Source organism: Gouania willdenowi, chromosome 13, assembly GCF_900634775.1.
Source record: "Gouania willdenowi chromosome 13, fGouWil2.1, whole genome shotgun sequence".
Taxonomy (NCBI): Eukaryota; Metazoa; Chordata; class Actinopteri; order Blenniiformes; family Gobiesocidae; genus Gouania; species Gouania willdenowi.
In genome coordinates, this window is record NC_041056.1 from 29514774 (window position 1) to 29535036 (window position 20263).

A 20263-nucleotide genomic window follows, 5' to 3' on the forward strand; every position below is an offset into this window, starting at 1 on the left:
AAGCACATGTTTATTTAATATACTTACAGTTTATATACAAATCGACACATTTAATATTTACTGTTAATTTCACGTTGCTTATCTTTAAGTTGGACATTTACATTTTATTTTCATTATATATTTTATTATAATTTCTCATGCTCACTCATGTGGTTCTCTGGTATTCACTAATGACTTATTAGACATATTTATTACAGACTTTACATTCTTTATCACTTTATAAAGCAGTGTATATTTGTGGAGCTTGTGATTGGCTGATTTTTATGCTGATTTACGTGGTTTCTTCCGTTGTGGTAGACGTTAAATGATGAAAGCTAATGTTTCAATAACCTAAATGTGATGGTTTTATATAAACAGGTTTAGCTTATCACTACCTTAAGAGGTCATCCTATTTAAAGCTTATTCACTCCCTCTTGTTCCAGCTGAGAGAATCATGAGGTAGAAAAAGTGTCTACATAGATACTGTACATAAAAATCAGTTGACATTGGTAATGTATTATTGCTAAATGCTAATGTAGATTATTAACAATTCAAAACAATTTCTGAACACAAGACAGTGACTGGCAAGTTGTAAAACTTTCAATAAATGATCCTGCTTTAGTTAACGCTTATAGCAATAGCATTGCATAGTCCAGGGGTGTCAAACCCATTTTAGTTCCGGGGCCAAATACGTAGCAGTTTATCTTAAATGGGCCACAGATTTTAGCCAGAAAAATTAGCAATTTAACCATTATTGTGCTCTAGTTTGTACTTTCACACAAAATCATAAAAATAGGTAAGGCATCAATAATATCAAAGCAACAGATATCAGTCCCTGCACAATTTTCATTTTAAATGCACTTGATTTTGTGGTAAATTTTTATGTAATTTTGGGAGAATTTGTAGAATCATTTGAGGAAAATTGCAGAATTTTGAAAGAATTGAAAGTTTTTGTGATTAAAAATGACTGTCATCATGTGATCTAAGCATGGGGAAATTGTGAGCCCTGCAAATATTGTGGAGTTTCATTGAATTTGTGTATTTCTTTGCAAATCCCACAAAGATGTTTACAACTGAATTAGTTGTTCATTCACACAATGATTCATAGTTTCACTGACTCTTTTACTTTCAGCTGTGGGCAGGATTGGATGGTTTAAAGCAGTGGTTCCCATCCTTTCTTGTCTTGTGAACCCCTTGAGGCTTCACAAGACAGTAGAAGTAGAACATAACACAACTGAATATTCAACGCAAGTCATTTTATTTCATCTTCTTAAATTGAACAATTATAATCAGGCATTTTTTTCTTATTTAACTCAGATTAGACATAAAATGATGTTGCCTTCAAGGCAATAAAAATGATAAATATAAGAAATAATATTATAGTAAATGTTTGTATCATTAATAGTGTATTATTAATACTCATATTTTATGATTTATAGTGTTATTAAATAAAAATAATAAAGTTGAAATTACAAAAAATATAATAATAATAAGTAATAAGTAATATAAATAAATAAATACAAAACAAATAATTAACCTGCCTGTGTTATATATAACTTTTATGACAATTACCACAAAAGGAGCTTCTTTGAAATGACTGAGAATATTTGTACTATGTTGGAAATACATTTGTAATTTTTCCATGTACCCCCTGCAATGTGCTCACGTACCCCTGCGTACCCCTGGTTGGGAAACACTGGTCTAAAGGGCCGGATTTGAACCCCGGGCCTTGAGTTTGACACATATGGCTTTGTTTCTTCTTTAGCTATAGTGCATTACCCTTACTGCCTACAGGGGGAGCCATTTTAATTCATTTACTGTGTCACTTCTTTTTGTTGAGACGAGAAGAAAACGTAAGGCGAGGGGTTCCCTTTAAATGAGAGACATGCCAGAGACCACGTGTTTGGATTAACAGCTTCTAAAGCTTCCTTTGAAAGTAAATTCTGCCTGTCATAATGATTGTTCTATTCTCACTTTACTGTCCACGGTCTATAGCTGTATGAACCGTGCTCAGTTCAGTTCAAACACAAACCAAGCATCCGTCTTGTTTTGAACACTTCTTCCCCCTCTTCATACAATTCCACTAAGCCAATAGTAAATCATCAGCCAATGGTCTTCCAAGGAAACGTGAGGCGAGCGAGTGTGGATAAGAGTTTAATCCATCAAACCTCTCCCTCCCTCTCTCACCATGAGGCTGAGTCAACAACTTCTCCCTGGGATTACTGGGTCCCAAAGGGAAAATGGCTTCACACACACTTCCATCCACTTCTCTCACTGCCCACTGACTATAGACAAGCCTGAAGTTTTTCGTATTTACTATGTGGGGGTGGGACTGCCATTATTTTTCACCAGTGGCATGAGTCACAAGGGATCCAGATCCCACCTCTGCTCCACAGTGCATGAATCAATCAGCCAAGGCCAATATATGCAGATATGAAAATATAAACTGTGGAGCAGGCGGAGACTAACTATTTAACCTGGCTTATGAGGAAAAAACTTGGTCATTTAATCAGTAGAAAATGTTTTGCTCATTGTAAAAGCATTTTTACATGCCTGAGGTCTTTAAAAAGAAGTTTCCATTTTCCATCTAAAACAATAGAGATACTCAAGAAACGTATTCTAGTGGAAACGAATAACTTGTGAATGTAAACGTATTGGTGTAAATAATAACGGTGGTGTGAAGTGAGTAAAGAACTGAACAATGACATGTTTGTTGGATAATTTATGCCCTTTTTCTTTTACTTATCTACCACATACCAGTGAAAAAACATTTATTTTTGGCTTTGGAAACTTAATCACACAAGTTCTATCTGAACATCTGATCTATTAAAAGAATGCATACAGGTGAAGAGCAATTCATACTTATTATTTGAGATTATAATCAGGTGGGAATCACTTTTTTTAATTACCTATTAATGGCATTTTGTAATGGTTTATTCTAATATTTTGCTATTGAAGCTGTGCTGTCACTACATTTATGTTTTTGTTATGTCTGTTTCATTTTAAAGTGCCAATGCAGCTCATCACCTGATGTATGTCTACAGTAACCGGCCCAATGAATTGACCAAAACTAACAAAGTTTGATGACTCGACAGTTGTAGCCTAGAGTTTTAACCTGTTATCAACTAACCAGATGGTAGATAATCAGCAACTACTGTTCTAATAAAGGATGACGTTTTAAGGAAATGGGCTTGTAATCTGAAGGTCACCGGTTCGATTCCTACCCAAGCCATCACTGTGGGATGTCGAGCAAGTCCCTTAATAAACCCTTACTACTTGTGTTTTACGTCACGTTGGATAAAAGCGACTGGTAAATTAAATTGTATTATGTATTGGATTTGTATTTTACTGGCTTTAAAAAAAACAAGAAAATAAAGGTGTAGGACATAGAGCTATCAAACAGAAACATTAGGGTTGTTATGGTTACTAGAAGTTTTAAACTTGATACCGATACACATGAAAATATTCATTTACAAAACCACAGGGTTTAAAAAAAAGGACCCCAACAATTAATATAAATATTTTTATTAACAAGAAACAAATCAGAATCAAATCAAGTAACCTCTACTACAACATGTTACAATTATTACAATAACATAATAATAAGGAGCTGTGCAAAAAAACAGCTTTAACTGTAATAGCAAGTAAATATTAGGTAGGGGAGATACACAGTGTACTGCTGTTGTGTGTGTGTGTGTGTGTGTGTGTGTGCGTGTGTGAGGAGAGGAGGTGGTGGGTGGTGTTGATACTTTTGCAAATTAATATTGAACTCAAGGTAGGACATGGAAAGAGTTGATTATTTTAAAGTGAGAGTGACATGTGATGTTGTAGTTGTGCATATGGTGACAAGTGTGAAGCATAGGTATAATGGTGGTGGCTGTGAACAGAGGGAAGGAGTGAGTGGTTATACCTAAAACAGGTATGTAGTTTAAACCCACTACTTGCACATTACACATTGTTGTTGTGCTTTATATATATAAATACACATTTATATCACATCTTTCATAATCAATGTGCTTTAAAAAAAAAAAAGTATATCAGCCTCAAATATCAGCTTCCAAAATCGGCTTTAGATATCGGCTGAATTTTTTTTTTTTTAAATCGTTATCGGCCTTTGAAAATCCCATATCGGTCGACCTCTAATCCAGATGTTTTGTTTGAGTATTGAAACTTTTGAAAACCCTAAGAAACATCACATCTCCACACATAATAACCTATTGTTGACAGTTTTCAACTGCCTACAGTAACTAGAAATAGAATAAAAGAGCTTCTTTTAATTAAACATTTTCCACTACCGTAGACAATAAACCTTCAGGCAAATTGTTAGACACAAAAACAATGAAGCGTAAGTTGTACAGTACATTAGTCTGTGTAAAACTGAACCACTGTTCAAACACAGAATACAAAGCAATTTAATTTTCCATCTAAACAGTAATAAGTGAGAAGAAGGCAGCCTGTCCTAAAACAACCTGTTAGTAAATAGGATGTGTTCTGTAGGGGTGTTCCGATTCAATATCGATATTGGATATCGGTTCGATATCAGCCTGGAAACGAATATCGAATATCAGATTCAAATTTCTGAATATTTGTTTTGTTCAAATTCATTTTTTATTAATTTTATTTAATTGTAGAATACTGTAGATATGATGTTGAAGGTTAAAATGTATGTAACTAATTGGTTAATAATGGTTTTTCTCATACCTACTGTTGCTGACTATTGTGAGTAACATCACTAGATCAAGCCTTTTCTAACATTCCACACTAGAAAATAAGTAATTATTATTTTTTCATTCAAAAAAAAAAAAAAAAAAAAAAAAAGTAATAAAATTATGTATGATACATACTGATATCAGATCAATATTGGCTGATACGCAAGTCTGCAACATCGGTATCATATCGGAAATTAAAAAGTTGCACCGGGACGTCCCTAGTTCTTAATTTTTATTCATGTCAGCTAGTTTATATGAAAAACTAAAACATTGCTATTTTACACTTTAATTCTAAAGAAAGTACAAATGTTTGTATTAGCTATTAAAAAATTGTTAGCTCGTTATTATCTAGGTCTAAGTAGAAGAACAAGTGTCTGCCTTTGTTGAATTTTTAAAATTTGTTTGGCAGTAGCCACCGATAGTTACAAATCATGTTTGTGCATTATTTCTCCAGTATCCAACAATCTTATGGATAAAGAGGGGATACAAAATGTACATTTAAGCATACATACAAGGTATAATTAATCTTATAAAATGTTTCTATTACATCGCTTCCTTTGACAGCTGCCAGGGGCTTTCCTGTAGTTTCTGTTTCTGGTTAGTACTAAAAAAAAATAAAAATAAATTAAAAATAAATGACAGGATATCACTTCTGGTTTCATAACAAAAAACAGACTTTGAAATTAATATAATTTTACATTCATGTTTTACATTATATCATAAATAGGTCGTGGGGGTAAAAGAATGAATGGATGGATGGATCTGTGTATTGATGTAGGCTGGGTTAACGTTCCTTTATTGGAGGTTGTTCCAAATAACGCATTAAATGTCACTAAATCTAAAGTGACTGATCTAAATTAAGCTGAGTCGTCTCCTTTAATCCTCTCCACCCTCTTCTCACTTTAAACGCCCGTTCACTTTAAATTGCTGAGTTCTCTGTCAGATCATTAGTGGACAAAGGCAGATAAAGGAGAGGCTGTCTGTGCTTTCAATCACACTGACTGGATCACCCAAAGCACTTGAGGAAATGGACAACTCTGTCTGCCAGGAAAAATGAACTCAACATGACTCAGTGATAAATTATTCAGCTAAAACCAGATGACCCAGAACAGGAGCAACACCCTATAATGCAATAGTTCCTAATCTGTAATGTTTTTGTTTCACGTGTGGATCCGTTATTGTTTAAAATGGCTCTGAGCAACTTTGTTGACTTGTGTTGACTTGCCGTAGTTCACAGGAAAAAAAAGAGGACGTGTGGATAAAGGAACTTCTGTGTTTACATTCAGAGCTGAAGTGAGTTTGAGGGTTTGAGCGCCACATAAGGAGCGCCAGTCCACCATCGTCAAACACTCTGCTTTGCGCCTCAAACACGTCATTGTTAATTCAACACACTCTCGGGCAATCCCATCCACACAGCACAAAGACCTGGCTTCCTTTGAGGTGTGTCAACGCGGGACACAAAACCACAGCCGTGTTTTGTTAACCTGACCCATTATTGTGGGGAGATTAGAGGCACCGCGTCTGAAAGATAACTCTTATCCCCGTTAAAATGATACAACACACTGTTTCTCGGGTGTAAGCCTGAAAAGTAGTTTGTTTGTGCCTCGTCTGCTGCAGTCAACAGCAGCCATCTGTTCTGTTCACATGTGTGAGCTAAACCTGTAAGTCAGCACAGGCCGACACACGTCAGCCCGGCAGCGTTTCTGGGTGAGGAAGAACACGACAGGAAGAACAAAGTGAATTAAAATATCAGAGAAAAGGTTTTTCGAAAGGTCTTCTGTCTACTGAGTGAATGTGGAAAGGGAAAAGAAAACATGTTGTTTTTCTAATGAATAAACTAGTGCAGTGCTCGTAGGAAGTATGTATTCCTCTAGAAAAGTGGGAGGTTAAGTAGCTTTTACATGGATGGTCAAATGAGGTTGTGTTTGAAGGTGGGACGTCAGGGAAGTTATGTCTGGAGAGGCATTTTGAGACACTCACGTTTACATGGCAGCTTTAATTCCTCTTTAATTCATAGTAAAAGTTAAATCCTCTTTAAACGGATCTTGTAAACACTTGATTATTATTGCAAATTTTATTCTATGTTGCACACACACTAGGGCTGCTCAATTAGTCGAAATTCGATTATGATTTTGATTATTACACCCAATGGTTACAAAAATAACATAATCGGGAAAAAACAATTATTAAAAAAAAAAAAAAAAAAAAAGATTTATTTTTATTTTTTTACATGTTTTATTGGCTAAATAATACAAACCCACTATTTCGGACATCGACAAATAATAAAGCTTGGCACACATGTTATTAATTCTAACTCCGCGCACATGCAAGCTCCTCCACTCCGCCCCGCCGCTCTCAAAGCCAAAGTTACCTGCAGGCCAACACGAGGAAAGTTGTTGCTTGTGGTCTTGAGACATGGCAGGAGAAACGCAGCAAACACACTTGGTAAACAAGTCAAATTGTCTTTTACGGGAACACATTGGGTGGAGATCAGACACGTCCCGTGCAAGAATTGTTTTGTTTAGTGCAAAAGTGAACATACTTGATCTCAGTGTTTGAAGGATTTTTATTTATGTTTAAAGAATATATTTTGTGTTTTTTTTTTTTTTGTACAAATAATAAATAACTTTTTGGTTGACAAATAATCGTTGGAATAATCGTGGTCTCAATTATGACTAAAATAATCGTGATTATGCTTTATAGATAGAGACCACATATTTAGATCCTAACCACAGTTGATTCATTTTACATTGTGGTTTTATTGATAAAGAAACAGCAGATTCTGTCTTTTTAATGTTGTTGTTGTTCTCAGGCTTACATGTTTTTCCATCATTTGTTTATGTTTTTCCAAAACCACACTGTGCTTTAAGCAGATTAGTAATTCAAAGCTGGTAACCAGGATGATTTCTATCAGATAATAACACTTAGCGGTATTAAAATGTAGGCCTCACAGCTCAATGAATTGAACACCATTTACTTCAAAAACAAAGAAAGAAGGTCAACATTTTCCAATTGAAAGTTTGTTTTCACCTACACCCCAAACACACAGCTTGTCAACATTTTCCTGCATTGCATTGTGGGATGTGAAGTCCCGTAAATAAAGCTGGGCATCATGGCCAATTTCCTGAATTGATTTTGATTAATAAGGTTTTGAAACGATTAATAATGATTTGATTTTGATTATTTTATTGATTGATTTTACCTGGATATTATGAAGATGTTTCCAAATTTCTGACTTCACTTAAGTTGGTGGGGGGGTTACCCAGCAGTTATTATTGTAATTTCTTGTGTTTTTCACCAGTCAGAAAAGACAAAACCTTTTGTGTTCTAGTTTGTTCCTGAAACTCCCTGAAATATCAGAAAGAATGGTGATTTGTGATTTATATATAGCATTTTATCCCCACCACGGTAGTCTCAAAGCGCTTCACAATAACAGCTCATTCATCCATTCATCCTCACATTCACACACCAATGGGACTGAGTTTCCATGCAAGGCGCTAATCAACCATTGGGAGCAACTTAGGGTTCAGTCTATTGTCCATGGACACGTCAACACATAGACAGGTATAGCCAGAGGGAATCGAACCACCAATCTCTTAATTAGAATACGACCTGACCCAAGAGCGCCCAAAAGTAAAAAAAACAAAAACTTCTCTGAAAGGGACTCCACGTCCCACAATGCAATGCGTGAAAATGTCAGCATTTAGTACGTTGAAGGTAAAAACAAACTTTCAGCCAGCAATATCAACCTTTTACAACTTTTTTTTCTTCAACAAATGATCTTCAATGCGGTTTAATATAGAACATACATTATTAGGGATGTAACGATTAATCGTAAGACAGTTAAAAATCGATTCATAGGTATCGATTTTCTGAAAATTGAATCGCAGTACTATTTTTAACCAGCAGAGGGCGCTATCCGGAAGTGTTGGCGGCGGGCAGAGTCTGCTAATACTTTCTTTCTGGCTGCCTTCTACTTTTAAATATGTTAATGAATGATTTATTACCCCTTTAGCGCGGAAAGAATATCTGTAATATTACTTGAATATCTGTAAAAGTCACGTTTTTCTATTAGCTCTGTCTGCTAGCATAGCTTCTCTTCTTCACTGCAAGATATCTGCATGCCAACCGACCACTGAGTTACCAGCGCCCTCTGCTGGTCCAAACAAATATGATGTAAATCAGTGCAATGACGGTTTTTTTTTTTTTTAAAGTCCAATTGTTAAGGCACAAAATACATTTTCAGTTGCACTTTTAAAAGAAAAAAAACTATTATGCAGTTTTGCATTATTTATTATAGAACTAGAATTTAAATTAATAGGCTTCATTTTAATTTGTATTATTCCTTTATTTATTTGATTCAAGATTTATTTTTAGTTAAATTGCATTGTTTTGAATAGTTTATCAAGGAATTCTTTTGACAATGAAAAATAACAGGAAAATAATACAGTATTTTCTAGTTTTTTTTCCCAAAAAAAAAATTGTCTACAGTCCCATTTTGTAAATGTAAAAATCGTGAGAGAATCGTATCGTGAACCCAATATCGTGAATCGAATCGTATCGGGAGTTGAGTGAATCGTTACATCCCTATATATTATACTTTATTGTCATATATGTTACGCTACATAAACAAAATGTGTTCTCTGCATTTAACCCCTCCCTGAGGGGAAGTGGGCAACGACGGTGTAGAACCCAGGGAGTAGTTACAATCAGTTCCATTTTTAGTATCCGTTATACTGCCTCGTCTCGCCTTTCAGATGATCTGTTGTGTTTGTGACCCAATGTGACGCAACTGTTGGACCAAACAATGGACTATCACTGTAAAAAGACTATTCCTGTAATAAGTAGTGGAGAGGATGACAAGAAAGCGACGCAACAATGCTCCGGTGAGTGTTTGAAGCAGCTGAAACGGTTGATTGACTCCGCTGCTGCTGCTGCACAGACACCCTGAAACAGTGTTTGTCTGACTCACAATCACAATAGCCGCTTAAAGAGCCATGTGTTTTACTGTAATGTGCAGTTTTTTTGGCTGAAAAAAATAACAAGAGTGTGTGGATAGCAAAAGAAAATCGCGCGTGATCAGCTGTTGTGTGGAGTCAGCGTCTACAGACACGCCTGCTCATGAAAATGGATAAGTAGGCCCCAAAACAGCCCGTTTTTAGAATTGCTCAGAAAGTGACTTTTCAGAGGGCTAAAAATAGCATAATACTGGACCTTTAAGGTTTAAACTAGCATCACATTTGCTGTATTGTATGTATTTATTGAAACATTGTACTATATTTTTGTAGAATGGTGCATTTTAAGTCATTTTTTTAGCCTTTTCTTTTTCAGGAATGTGCTTTACCTGCATTCCTCTGTTATCAGAGGGCTGGTTACAAGTTTTGTAGAGCTCGATTGTTATCAAGACCACATTTTTCTCAATGAAGTACATTTCCATGCTGTTTCCTTCTGACACCAGGAAGGAGGAAAGATGTTGATTATTTTTGCCCTGATCCTGACTGGAGCCCTCAAATACAACAAAAAGTCAAAGAATTTGAGAAAGAAGAGGTTAGAAAACAAGGTACAGCATAATGAAAGGATCCTATGATCTCCCCCGGCTTTGGTGTCTGGAAATGATTACTTGGATCACACAGCTGGCAGCAAATGCAGGGTTTTTTAAGGAGAATATATTCTGTGGTCATGTGGCTTTGCTAAAAAATGTGCAACATCTCCTTTGAGCGTCACGTGGCACGCTAGCTTTTATGTAATCCAACGTTTACGATGCACTTGAGACAGGAAAAAAGAAGTTTGGTAAACATTCGTCCCAAATGACTTACGACAAGAGAAGGAAAACACACAGCTGAGGGGGTTATGTTCAGAACGCTCACTGGAACAGTTGCTGGGATTGTTGTGTGCAGAAATGAGAGCAGAGGGAAATTAATTCAGCCTCTTTAAAAAACATGTAAGTCCACATGAACACGAGCTGTCTCTGATCCATGGCGTGTGTGGGTACATGTGTCAGCTCTCTCAGTGTAAACATCCACCTGATGGGAACTCAGATGGTAAAAAAGAAGCTTGAGTTCTGTGTTGAGCTGGGCAATATATCAAGTGTCAAGATATATTGAGTTTATCGCAAATTATATTATCACCTTTACCAATATATATTTTATAGCTTATTTTGAATTAAAACACTGGTTTTAGGAGTCGCTGCTTTTGCTACTTCTCAGAACAGCATGAAAAAGCACAGTTAGATGGATTTCTGAGTGCGTCCTAATCCAGACCTTCCCCAAAAACAAGCCATACCATAGAACTCACTCACACGTGCTGTCCCTAAAGGCGGGCATACACTGTGTGATTATTTTAATCGTTGTACTTAGCTCCAGCTTAAATTGTGCGACTCAATTGCAGAGTCCGAATGTGCGCAACTCCCGATTCATGTTCTCACGCTAGTGATCGACTGATACATCGGCCGGCTGATATTATCGGTCAATCTTTGCGTTTTTTACGTGTATTGGCATCGGTCGATTTACAGAGAGCAGAAATATTTTGTACTTGTTCTTGTTTTACATAACCTGTTTTTAATATTTGTTGAATATTTTTTAATTGTTGTCATTCTACCTCATTTTTGTTCATTTCAATAAATGTTCCTTTTTTCAAATTAGACTCGTACCATTTGTTATCATCATTGTGTCATTTTTTAGATGTAAATTAAAGGAGCAAAAGTAGAATCGGCTTCAAATATTGTCTCAAGAAAATCGGCAGTCCGACAGACGTGGGCAGTAGGTGTGTCAATGCTACAGCGGTCCTACGGTGTTTGTGAGTCCTCAGTGTGAGAGGTTGAGGTAAGCCGGTCCGTGGCACTGCTTTAACAGTGCGATACACTCACGAGGAGCGACTGGATTTCAAACAAGTTTGCCTTTCTTGCGACCGTATGATTGCTGATTTGGAGTTGGTCGTGGGGTGTGAATCACTTTTCGTGACCCTGTTTATACTACACGATACACGACACCTGATCCCAAAAATAGATGCACGAGTGAAAAATCGTCTCAAAATGGGCCAAAAATCGCAGCGTATGCCCGACTTTAGAGGAAAAATAGCCCAAAGTGGTATATATTGTGTGGCTTTTTTCATCAGCAAATCTAACCCAGAATTGTTTTTCTGGTCTGATTTAATTTGAAGTAAAAACATTGAGATTTATATCGTATATCGTCATTTTGAGAAAAAAATATTGAGATATGAGTTTTGGTCCATATCCATCCCTAGTTCTGTGGTGCATTATATTTTCATACCACAAACAATGGAATGAGGTGCCTGCTTGTCTCATCGTGCCCTCTCATTTTTCCTGCCCACAGAAGCCAAAGGCAATGGAAACAATTACAGCAGAAATGCACTTCGGATACACTTTCCAACATGTTGTTTTTTTTTTTTTTTTTTCTGTTCATATTCTGCTTTTTTGATCATCTGCTTGTTCTTTAGCTCAGTCAGTCGTTCCTCATGCTCTGTGCCACTGCCAGCCATGACAGTGCTAGGACTGAGCTGGAGGCTCATTGTAAACACCAGCCGTGAATCCCTACATGGTGCTTTGGCAGTAGATGGACATGTTCAATCAATATAATCCACTTAACCGGGGGTGGGCTGAGATTACTCCAAGGTTAAACAAACCTGCGTCTTATGAATAAATTGGCTGTGTTAGTTTTATTAGTGGAGCCATTAAAGCCTTTTATTGTGAGGAAGAGATGTGTTACTGTTACTGTTACTGTTACTGTTTGTCTGCGTGTTGTTATGATGACATCCTGTGGATCCTCTGAAGGGGAAGCAGGTGGAACACTTCAGGATCTCTTACAAATGTAAGGAAGGAGGTTGTATAACGAATCCCAAACACAATAGGGTCATGGTATGTTGACGTAAATGACAGCAAAGTCTTAAAAGGACTCCCATCTCTGGCTGTTTGACTGGGAAAACGTGGGTTCCATATGCCAAGGTTTCCACTTCCCAGTGACGCACGCATGGAGCTGTGAGATGGACCGTTAAAGGCTCCCAGAGGAGCTTTCACTAATGCACACAATCAGGCCTTTCACGTTTACTTTGAACATCAATGATTTGAGTGTGTGTCAGAGAGATGATGTTCCTGTTATGTCTCTAATCCCTCCTGGGAAATAACGCAGTAAACTTTTTTTTTTTAAACGCACAGAGCGCAGAAGACTTTCAGCTTTTACGCAGTTTGAGATTAAACGAGTGATGGAATCTAAAGAATGTGTTGAAAACATTTCAAACAAAAACTCTTAAACAGCTCTGTCAGGTCACAGGGTAAAAAAAAAAATAGTCTCACCTAAAGCTGCGAGTCCCGACAGGACGGTGAGGACGTGGACGCCTTTTACGCACATCTGATGGACGTCGCGCTCCTTCTCACCCAACAGGACAGAAACACAGTCCGCTTCTGATCCAGTAACGATCTACACACAGACAATAAACCTGCTCCAGGATCTCCAGATCCTCTTAAAGTCTTTCCAGACGCGTTCCGACTCGTCTCTGAACTCTCCCTGGGTTTCCTGCGCCCTCCCTCCCTCCCTCCCTCCCTCCCTCTCCCTCCCTCCTCCACCGTTTCTTTTCGGGCGGAGTAACCGAGTCCTGTCAGCCTGCCTCAGTCTCAGACTCTCTCCAACATGTCCAACCCCAGACCTGCTGGATTCTTTCTGTGATCAGACCTGTTCTACAGCTCCATGGCTGCCTGGAATCGTTGCGCAAGCAAACGATAAAGCCTGACATCACAACACGTCACAAAGTGCTTATGATCCGATGTCATTCATTTTATTTATCAGATCAATGACAGCTCAATGCGCTATGGCTGACCTCTTTATTAGGCACATGCAGCACATTCATTAGTTTTCCTTCACATCATGTATATAGACTATTTTCAGACTTTCATTTCTCGTATTCAGAGTAAATCGTATATAAATTTATATATTAGGGTGTAACGATTCGATTCCAATCACGATTCATTGTTGCCAATTCGATTCAAGGACGATATTGGTTAATCTAGAACGATTCGATCCGAAACGATTCAGTGACTTGAAATCAAGTAAGTAAGTTATCTTTATTTATAGAGCGTTTTTCACAGGTAAAAACCACATAGTGCTTTACACAAATTCCAGTATAATCGCGTTTATAGAGAACATGCAGGGAGAACAGTAACAAATAACATGGGAAACAAGAACGGGAGAACTGTGGGTCACCAAGGGCATTAGAGGCACCCCGTATTTAGATTAAATCAATTCAGTTACTCTTTAGCCAAACTAATAATTTTACCAGTGCAAGTGAAATAAATTTGTACTGGACAGTGCAGGTGAAGTTTCATAGATTCCTGATGTTTCTTGTAAAGAAATTGCATATACAGTACATTTAATATGTATATATACAAACAAACATTTCATGGAAAATGTATTCACATTTTATTTGAATAAAATCCAACCAACACTTAAAGGTATTGTGGACGATGTTTAAAAAAGAAACGCCCTCGCCACATTTTGAAAAAAACACGCTTGCACAACACGCCTACGTGTGCGGGAGAGCGTGCACGAGCCCCGTTTTCCTCCTGTTTTACAAGTTGGTGTGGACATCGGTCACAAGCTTACCTTACATAAGAACATTTGCACTTTTCCCACTATGTCAGACTCGCCACCAGTAAGTGAAAATCCATTTTCAAAGGACCCGGTGCGCACCGGGCACAAGCACGAGCACGTACGACGGCCTGTCGTAAACATGATTGACAATTAGGAGGACCAATAGTCTGGATGATCCACCCAGAAGCTAAACATCATCTACAATAACTTTAAGTTTAAATCAACAGGATTTGAAGCTTTTCTGCTTGTTGGGTTTGTGCTTTGACCCTTTTGCTTATGCTTAGACTTAGACACACATGATTGTCATATCATTGTATTGTCTGCACTTAGGTTGCAATCTCAAAAGTGTCCCGAATGCTTCCTCACAGAGCAGACATCAGAATTTCCAGGTTCAACACACACACACGCACACACATAGACACACAGTTTAACAGCACACAGATGGCACACAAGGAATGGTTGGAATCCTCGTGTTATTGTTAAATAGACCAATTGCATGAAGTCCAACCCATTGTTCGGGGCATGGCCGCCCAAGAAGAAAACTGGAATGGTAAACAATGTCTCAGCAACCCTGTCCGGCGTCGTCATTGCATTTGACTGTCTTACACAAATAAATAAGGAAGTGTCTATTGGTACGGTTACCAAAGTACAAATACGTAGCATTAGGGTTTGTTATAACCCAATATCGCAACAATTTTTAGGGTATGGGTTAGGTTCAGGGTATGGTTTAGTCTTAGTCACGTGACCTAAACTGGCCAATGAGGGGCGCTGCGTACGGATAGAATTTCGGTATGTTGATACGGCAACCGTACAGGTAGCCACTGCCAATAAATAACCTATCACAGAGTTTGTATTTTAGTAGCCAAGCATAGAGCAAAGACCTATGAGCTTAGGTCGCCGGGGAGCAATCCTAACGTGCTCATTTTCAATACTCAGTATGTTTTCAATAAAAAATACATATTAGGTTTGCCTGACTCTTCTGCTTTATCTAATACATAACAAATAATACAAACGTAATATAAAAAACTAAGTGCAAGCGAGATCTGTTGAGGTTAAATGAGCAGTGGTTAAACCTGGTACTTAGGGTTAGGGTTAGATTTCTGCAGAGCTAATGCTAACGAGCTAGCGCTAGATGTGCTGCTGCTGCAGTGAACGCCGCATGAAGGGCCTGGTGGTCGACGGTTGACACAGTGAGCGACTCAAGCCAAAGTGTTTCCACACTCTGGACCATAAAGATGGATTATTGATCAATTTCTCCTTCGCCAGCTTCTCCGATTTGTTTGTCGACCGTAATATTAAAATAGCTTTTAAAATACATCCATATAAAGTCTGCCGTGCTTAAATCCAATGCGTTATTTCCTTGTATCGATACAATCTATTGATTACCTTTTAAAACGATTTTAGATTGATCATTAAAGACATCTGGAATGACAATTTGCTGAACACAGAGCGATGTAGTTGGATGAGAGGAACCCAAATTGATTCATTAATCTAATGGATGAATCGTTACAAGCTTTTTATATATATATGTATATATTAGCCCCGCCCCTTTTATTTACTTTTGGGATGTCCATCATTCACCATAGTGCCTGCTCTGAGCATGTCGGACCTTGCTTGCATAGTAACGGTTGGTCGCACGTATGATTGGACAATGACAGTTTGTGGGCGTGGTTTTGCGAAAGGTCAATTATTGTTGATTGCAAATTTTAAAATAGAGTTTAACACACACATACATGTATCCTTGAGAACCACAGCTTAGATGTGATTCGGTTTGCATTGTGTCTGATCAGTCCTGGTTTTTAAAAGCCTTTCGTCGCAGCCTTAACAGGACATTTATTTATTCTCAATTCCTAATTTGTATTTCATCAAGTTGTAATGTATATGTACAGTATGTACCTATTGTAAAATCAGGAGCTGTGTGGCTGGGTGGAGTTTTCCAAAAAGGAGGTGATGTTGGCTGCATTTTGTTGGATTTCTGACTGTTTACAGGTGGAATTATCTTCTCTTAGTGAATTTGTGCAAAATCAATAGTAATAAACTGAAGCTTATATATATATATATATATATATATATATATATATACATGTATTTTTTTAGGATCAATATTTTCAGCAGAGCAGATTAAATAATCACTTAAAAATGTATACCTGAGACACTGTAACTGAGCAGAAGGAAACTGCACTGAAGCTAAAACATCTATCGACATAAATTATTGTTTTCCATACTGTATAATATCACTCTATTCTTTTTTTTTTCTCAGGCTGGTATTATGTTGTGGCTTTGCTATTATTTTTCAGTATTCATTCTGCCTTTTATTGTCGAGTCCTAAAAAAATGTCCTTTGTTGTGTTTGTGAAATAGACGCCATAAATATGATCCAGTAACTATAAAGGTCATTAGAGTAAAATAAAGTCATTGTCCTGGTTAACAAACCAGTTTGATGTTATCCAGCTATAAAAGAGTATATGTTATGGACTGGTCAGCATCAAATACTCGGGTGGGATGTGGAAAAGAAGTCCAGTTGCTCTGAAGAGGTCCAAACACTGCAAAATAAATTGAACAATAACTATATTGAATTTTGACCCTGCCACAAATTTTGCAGAAAATCCCAGACCAAGCAAGTGGGTTCAGTAGATGTCATTATTATATTGACTATGATCCCAAAACAGTCAGAGAACGGCTGCCAATATGGTTTGTAAACCTAGATTATTGAGTATTCTAATCCCATCATAAAAAAAATTATTCAACAAGGTCATTTTAGTCACACATTTTGATGCTGCCTTCAACACATAACCTTCACCATGAACACACACCTGATGACAAAAAGTTTAAATGGTAGTAATGAAATGGGGTGGCTGTAATTTCTCACTTAAAGATCAAAACTATCTCCTACATTTTGACTTTTATACATGTTTTATTATCTTAATAAACATGAAAAACACCCTTAACATCTCTTATGACGCTTCCAAATTTGTCTTTTCAATTTGTCTTTATTTTTTAAATCCGATATTATATTAAAGAAGAAGACAAAAAGAAGAATATAACAATTTGATTAAAAAGGGAAAAAGAAATACAAACCAAACATATTCCACCCCAACATTTAATCATATAGATTTAACAAAAAGAGGAGGATACGTTCTTTATCTACACTGTAAGATAAAAGCTGTTTAACACGGAGGTAAACTTTTATAATGTATAATAACTGCACCTGGCACATCCTTTAAATGTTAGAATACACCTGTACAGCGGTTTAATCATGTTGGATAGAAAGTAAAAGTGCTGCCTTGGTTGTGCAACATTCAGAAAACATTCTGTGAAGTTTTGTCCTTGAAAGCAACATTTTAAACTGTATGCTGTGCTTTACTGGTTTTAGAACTTCCTCAGAAACGAGTTAGAATCGTAGATTTTTATCTTAACCATCTGAATAAAATCATGTTTGCCTGTGTAATTACTTAATACTTAAGGAATAAGGCAGTTCTGTTGGTGGTGGCGATAAAACAGAGTGTTTAAAAGTTTATGTGCGTGTGTGAGTTGGTCTATAGGGCAGGGGTCTGCAACCTTTACTCTACACAAGGAACCATTTGACCTCATCTCACCTGGATTAAAGTCCTCCTGGAGCCAAAAAAATACCTTCTCAATGAAGACAATACAGTTAAAATTATATAGAATAATGTTTGATTTAAATTGATTTGATTTATATTGGTCATGTAAAAGGCAACCTTAAAACAGTTTAAAATAAAATAAAATAAATTAAAAATTCTTGCGCATCTCAGTTTACATGAACACAATGTTATATAAAGAAGACATTTTTAGTTAATGTATTTGAAAGGCTACAAAATGTATGTGTAAAAGTATAAAGCATATTTAACCGTCACATTGGCGGTTAAATGAATCTGTTCCCACACAATAAAAGACTCTGTTTTCTTCCAGAATAATGTTTTTGTTGGTTTAGTTTATCTTACCAGAGATTTAAAACTTAAGGTTCGTCACATGTGCAGGAAAGTTAATGGTCTGTAGATGTTGCAGAAGGTGCTGAGTCATTGCACAACGTGATTTATTTTAGGTTAAGAAGTTGTTATATCATGATTTTATTTGTCATTAATCATTAATAACCTCTGTAAAAAAAGTAACTGTATTTCAATAGTTTTTTTTTTTTTTTTTTTTTTTTTTTAAGATATAGGGAGCCATTGCAAAAGAGTCAATGAGCCACATGAGGCTCCAGAGCCGCAGGTTGCAGACCCCTGGTCTAGGGGAACCAGACATGTGACCACTGACCACTATCTTTATGTTTTTGTCTCAAGTTTAATTGTGTGGATGATCTGTGTGATGATGTTTTGTATTTAATGTTGTACATTGGTCTTTGTATTTTCTTGATCTGCCAGGGACTACAGATGGAAAGTAGCCATTGGCTAATTCTGGCATATTTACATTTTATGTTTAATAATATGCATTGTTCATTTAAATAAATAAATAAATAAATATAGTGCAAAAATGATTAATCATAAATACTAATATTTAAATGGATAAGGATTGGTCATTGGTATTTGGAAAGTAGTTGATGTTGGCTGAAATATGATGTCTGTGTTTGGTGAATCCCCTCAGCTTTTTTTAAATTTTATTATTATTTACTGCTCTGAGCTGCCTTTATGCTGGGTATGACCACATGGGGGCAGAAATGCACTTTTGTCAACAATATCTGAGTAACTCCACATCAGCACAAGCAAAAAACAACAAGAAAAATGAACTCTGAACATAATAATCTGCTCAAATGTTTCACTTGTTCTGTAAATCTGATTGCGATGGGAAAACTGACCAATAGTACATTTATAAATGACTGTACTTCTCTGTTCTGTGGGAGGGTCCAACTTTAAAATGATCATTGTGCTAAAGATTTGGCTAGTGATTCCCTACCAGGGGTACGTGTACCTCTATGGGTACAAGAACACATTGCAGAGGCACCGTCCAAAATCATTCACATTTTTAGTCATTCATGAGTCTTTTTTTTTATTTTTTTTTACATAAAGTATTTGTGTATATGATAACTTTTCAACCTTTCTAAAAATATATCTTTTGTACACAACTCTTTAATGACACATGAAAAGGCAGATGTCAACATCTAAAATGTCCTAACACCATAGATACATCAGTAAATGGCTTATATTTCTCATTTATATTTTGTTCAGAACTCAGACCAGCTTACTGATACATCATCCATCCATTTTCTAACCCGTCTGCTCCTTCTTTCAGGGTTGCGGGGGTCTGCTGGTGCCTATCTTAAGCTCTCATTGGGCGTTAAGCAGAGGTACATGACCCTGGACAGGGCGCCAGTCCATCACTGGGCAGTACACACTCACAACAGACTCTAGTCAACCAAACAGCCATGTTTTGGAACGGTGGGAGGAAGCCAGAGTACCTGGAGAAAACTCACGCAACCAAGGGGAGAACATGCAAACTCCACACAGACACGACCAAAGTGTCCACCCCATCGCTTGAACCCAGGACGTGCTAACCACTACGCCACTGTGCACAGCTGATACAAACGACCGTGTTCTCAAGGTTTGATTAATAGGTTCACGAGGTAAACAAGAGAGAGAAAAACAACCCACAGCTTTAAACCTAGTTATCAAACAGTAATAAATGTCATAAAGCACAATAAGAGAATGGAGTACATGTTTTGCTGTGTGCGGTGCTATTATACAGAAAAGCTGATTTGATTTCGATGCACAATCATAAATGTAATAAAGTAGAGGACGGTGTAGAGCTATATCCATAATGTGAAAAATGCACACAAATACGGGCGTGTGCTGACGACATACTGTTATTTGGTTTGGTTCTGATTTACAATTCCATTAGAAAACGTGTGCAGTTAATAAAACAAATGAAAAGAAGAATGAAGAAGAGGAGCTGGCAACAACAACAAAGTTCTGCAGCGTTGTTTTTTTAGTTGTTGACTTTCCAAAGACATAAACGCTGATCT

General features: G+C 36.9%; 1 protein-coding gene across 2 annotated transcripts in view; it reads right to left on the reverse strand.

Annotated features, from left to right (window-relative positions):
* The window catches only part of LOC114474894 (myelin protein zero-like protein 2), a 42975-nt gene extending 29764 nt beyond the window's left edge, over window positions 1–13211 (reverse strand). For both annotated transcript variants that reach the window (XM_028465487.1, XM_028465486.1), the window contains exon 1: window positions 12997–13211. In XM_028465487.1, the coding sequence (XP_028321288.1) occupies window positions 12997–13051 (55 nt within the window). In that variant the 5' untranslated portion in view covers window positions 13052–13211. The remainder of the gene's footprint in view (window positions 1–12996) is intronic.
* Between the last annotated feature and the right edge of the window lie 7052 nt (window positions 13212–20263).